Source organism: Athene cunicularia (assembly GCF_003259725.1).
Source record: "Athene cunicularia isolate RWA chromosome 4 unlocalized genomic scaffold, athCun1 chr4_part1, whole genome shotgun sequence".
Classification (NCBI taxonomy): Eukaryota; Metazoa; Chordata; class Aves; order Strigiformes; family Strigidae; genus Athene; species Athene cunicularia.
The window spans coordinates 1,611,039-1,615,574 of record NW_020799098.1 but is presented as its reverse complement, the minus strand read 5'-3'; the positions used below and the strand labels follow the sequence as shown (position 1 = coordinate 1,615,574).

At 51.9% G+C, this 4,536-nt stretch overlaps 1 protein-coding gene across 1 annotated transcript in view; it reads right to left on the bottom strand.

Moving 5' to 3' along the window:
- Positions 1-6: 6 nt before the first annotated feature.
- Positions 7-4,536, bottom strand: part of GFRA4 (GDNF family receptor alpha 4) — a 14,332-nt gene continuing 9,802 nt past the window's right edge. The window contains exons 4-7 of the mRNA XM_026847104.1: positions 4,250-4,359; positions 3,140-3,274; positions 2,734-2,891; positions 7-226 (exon numbers count right to left, since the gene is read on the bottom strand). Coding sequence (XP_026702905.1) covers positions 80-226; positions 2,734-2,891; positions 3,140-3,274; positions 4,250-4,359 — 550 coding nt within the window. The 3' untranslated portion in view covers positions 7-79. The remainder of the gene's footprint in view (positions 227-2,733; positions 2,892-3,139; positions 3,275-4,249; positions 4,360-4,536) is intronic.

The following is a 4,536-nucleotide window of genomic DNA, read 5'->3' as shown; positions in this document are numbered from 1 at the left end:
CCGAAAAGTTACTGGTCTGATTGTTTTGTAAAGAAACCAACACAAAGAGAGTCTCTGCTTGGCGTGCGCCCGCCCTGCTTCACATCACAAAGAGGCTCAGCACAGCAAGAGCGGGGAGAAGCCACATCTGCGGTGGAGAGGCTGCCCAGCGGGAGGGAGCTGCTGAGCTGGAGGTCCCTGATGACAGACGAGTGGAGCCCCGCAGGAGCCTCTCCTCTCCGGCCACCTGCAAGAGAAAGGAGGCAGCACAGGGTGAGGGGTGGGTTGCTCCCCACCTTGGTCCCTCTGAGGATTTGGGGTTTGGGGACTGAAGCCCTCCTATGTGTGTGTATGTGCAGCAGGAGCCAGGACTGGTCTCAATAGCTCAGGTCTAGACTGGAAGCGAGCTCAGCTCTGTTGGAGATCTGGTGGTGAAGGTGGTGGTAGCACGTGGTGTGCAGCAGGGTCATCTCCTGGGCACAGCACTGGGTGTGCAGCCCACGGGTTTGGACATTGGTTGGAGGTGTCTTTGTGGGTGTCTGGATGCCCACTCTGGTCAATGGAGACCCATCCAGCTCATGGAGCCACTGCTGGACAGAGGCTCGACCTGGTGGCATCTACAGGTGGAGATGTCCCCTGGGTGCTGGATACATCTCCATTGCTGGACATTTCACCAAGCAGGAGCTGGGAGCCGGGGGGCTTCCTCCAAAATCCAGTCCATGTGTTTATGCATCTGAGCTGAGAGGCTGAGAGAGTTGGGATTGCTCAGCCTGGAGAAGAGAAGGCTCCAGGGAGACCTTCTACCAGCTTTCCATTACTTAAAGGCAGCTCCAGGAAAGGTGGGGAGGAACGCTTTATCAGGGAGTATAGGGATACGGTGAGGGGTAATGGTTTTAAAATGAAAGAGGTTAGATTTAGATTAGATATAAGGAAGAAATTCATTATTGTGAGAGTGGTGAGACACTGGACCATGTTGCCCAGCGAGGTTCCCTCCCTGGAAGGGTTCAAGGCCAGGTTGGACGGGGCTTCGGGCAACCTGGGCTAGTGGAAGGTGGCCCTGCCCGGGGCAGGGGGGTTAGAAATGGATGATCTTTAGGGTCCCTTCCCAACCAAACCAGTCTGTTTCTATGACTGACTCCCACCCTGGGTGCTGGCCCCCTGCAGACAAACTTCACCCTTCTCCTTTTGCAGTACATTGACACCTATGGCTGAAAATTTGCTTACTAGAGACCTCAATTTGCATTAGATGGTAACCGAGATAATTAAGAGCCAAGGGTCTGCACTGCTATGAAGATGGGAAGTGGATGAACTAATGGGTCCATCATACCTTTCCTCCTCAAATCCAGGGGCACCAACCTCATTAAACCTTGGACAGGATCTGGATCTGAAGTTGAGTCTAAAGCCAAGACCCAACTCGCCGGGTTTCTCTGGCAGTGTCATCAGGGACCACGTTGCAGCAGCACTGACACCTCAGCAGAGGGATGTGCTGCTGTCACGCGGAGGTGGGCGATGTGGTAGGGCCATCCCTTACTGCAGGGGGTTCTCCAGCTTTCCACTTGCTGGTGGCGGCAGCAGTTGGATGTCTGGGCTGGGCTGTCAGTGATGAGGGAGGGTCACAGCTTCTCCATCACTTCCAAGGTAAAGTTCTCAGTTCAAGGTCTGGACCTCAGGCCACTGCTTGGGTTGGACTAAGGTTTGGGGACCGTAGTCTAGAAGTAATTCTTCCAAATCTCCTGGGTGCAGAGTTTATGGCCTGGTGAAACTATACCTGAGCATGGCCACCAGTGCCCTGAAAAGCAGTGAGGAAAGCTAAAGCCACATTTATGCACCTCCTAACTTGCTGCTCTGTGAAAACAGAGTGGAGGGAGGTGAATCAGATGTTTTTTTTCACAGAAAAAGAAACAGGGGAGAGGCTTAAAAAAGCCCGTGCGGAAACTCTCTGAAGGTATCGGCTAGCCCAGCGCAAAGCCCACGCTCAGTCCTTGGCGTCGAGTTAACTGACAGCTTCTGTTACCTGAACATTCAGCAAATCAGGGTCACTGTTAATTATTCAAGAGTAAAATCATTCAATCTGAAAATTACTCTGGCGCATGGCATATCAAGGTCATTTTTTTTTTTAATTTAAAAAATAAAATATCGAATGCCTACTGCTGCCATCATCAGTAAATAAATTTGTTATTCGTTTTTAAGTAATTTCCATTTAATATTATTTTGATACTAACAATTTGCTGATGACTAGAACCTTTCATCTGAATTTTTCTGACGCTTAGCAAACCTTAGTCAGTAAAGCCTCTACAGGGTGACCTCCGGGATCCTCATCTAACCTGTGTCCCAGGCAGCTGAAACGCTTGTCTGAAGCCGTGTGGATGCCCTGCAGGAGGGCGAGGAGCCAAACCAGTAGTCCTGGCTCTCCTTTTACACTCCTGAAAAGCTCATGGATTTCCCAGTACTTAAAAAAACCCTCCATATCTACCTGTAGCACCCACAAAAGAAAAGAGAAGATGACCAACAGGCAGGTGGGCAGAGTCAGGTGTAGGCGCATGCTGCCCTGTGTTCGATGTTGGGGAAGAATATGTCAGGGCATGAAGAGGAGGGTGAATCAGGAACCCCAGGAGGTGGAGGGGAGGTTGGATGTCTGCACGTAGCTGAAGTGACCCAGATGGAAGAGGGGCCTGAGGTGAGGAGGGCTGGAGGGCATGGAGGAGGTATAGGCACAGTCAAGCACCTCTGAGGTCGGGCCCAGCCTTCTCTTACCTTGGTGGGCTGGAGGTGTTCGAAGATGTTGTCTCTGAGGGTCGCCACGGCTCTGTTGGCATTTCGCTCCTGCTTGTACATCTGTGTGGTGGGGGGAATGGATGGGGCCACGGCTGCATTCAGGTACGTCCCATTGCCAAAGGCCAGAATGGCATTTTCTTTGTGTGGGAAAGAGACGGAAAAAAAGTGTTGTCAGGGCAACATCTCCAAGGGGAAGCACACGCATCCCTTCTCCAGCCTCCTTTGAGGTCATCACCCAAAATACATGCCCGAGGGTCTTCAGACCTCCTTTGTTGAAAGCACAGGGAGCTGGACACCTATAGACTCTTGAGAACCAGGGTGTCTTCACACCCGCATTCACAAGAAGCCTCAGCAGCTTGCGGGCGATGTGCCGGGTGATACTTACGGAGACAGATATTGTCGGTGAAGAGATGCAGAAAGCTCTCACACTCTTCCTGCCGGTTGCCGCTGGCATTGCACGTGCACCAGGGAGCTATGCTGGAAGTGGAGTTGTCAATGTAGTTGGGCGTGATGGGGCTGCCTGTCGGGAAGGATGGGGCAGTGTTACCGCAAGGCTCGTACCTCGCGAAGGGACAGGGATTTCCCACCCCGCTGCTCTCTTGGGTTGTTCTGCTTACAGCCTCGGCTGAGCCCCTCTGTGATGGCAGCACGAGAAAAACCTTGAAGTGCTGGTGTCACAGGTTTGGTTTGCTCCCAGGGAGGAGAAGAGGGGCAGTCACAACCCTTTTGTTCACCCCACCATCATCGAAGCCTTCAGTCGATTAAAACATTCTATCACTCCAAGGAATGGGCGGCTCCTGGGAACTCAGGTTCCCTAATAACATTCAAAAACTTTATGTGAATGTGTATAAAAGTTTTCCACGCTGCCATCAAAAAAGCCAAATTCAATCTCTGGAATGGTCGGAGACACCAAAGGATTAAAGCAGAATGAAATCTTGACCCTGTCAAGCTGTCAATCTATCCCATCCATCAGGATGGAACAAGTCCAATGGACATTGGTGCTTCTCCTTGGACTCTGTATGTACCTGTGCTAACTGCTGCCAGCTGCATCTCTGCAACATCCAAATCCCCAGTTTGTCACCCCCTAAAGTCATCAAGATGGCAGTGGAGGTTATTTTCCAGTGGCATCTCTGGTGGTGGCACCAGGGAACCCCTGACAGAGCAGATGTCCTGGAACAGCCAATCTATTTCCACTGGACAGAGAAGTTGGGATCTTGCAGCAGCTCATGGAGCATGGGGGGGATTTTTTTTCCCTCCTCTGAAGCTATCCTGAAGTTAACCCACGCTCATGGCTTAGGCCCTTTCTCTAGTCCCTGCAGAAAGCCCAGCACCTCCCTGAGACCCCAGTCTCAGCTCTCCACCTTACTGTCCTCATAGCTTTTAGCTGGCCGGAGTAAGAGGTGTTTCCCACCCAGAGGAGATGTTTCCCACCCGGTGAGGATATTTCCCACCCAGAGGGTGGGAGAAAGACCGTCCGAAGGACGCGGGCTCTCACCTATGATCCCTGTGTAGGCCAGCAGACAGGCAGCGTAGCTGTCCCGTCGGCAACCGCTGGCAGCCTGCGGGGACGGCTGGCAATTAAACTGGAACTCTGCATAGCGTGACCTGATGGAACGAGGGCACAGAATGGGACACGTCAGCACAGATATTCGGGGGAAAAAAAGGGACATCGTAACGCACTTGTGGTGTTTATGGAATGGAAGACATTTGGAACATCCTTTGCTGCTGTAGGTGTTGCTGAACCAGTGTGAAATGTCATTTTATACTCTCCTGCTCCCCTCC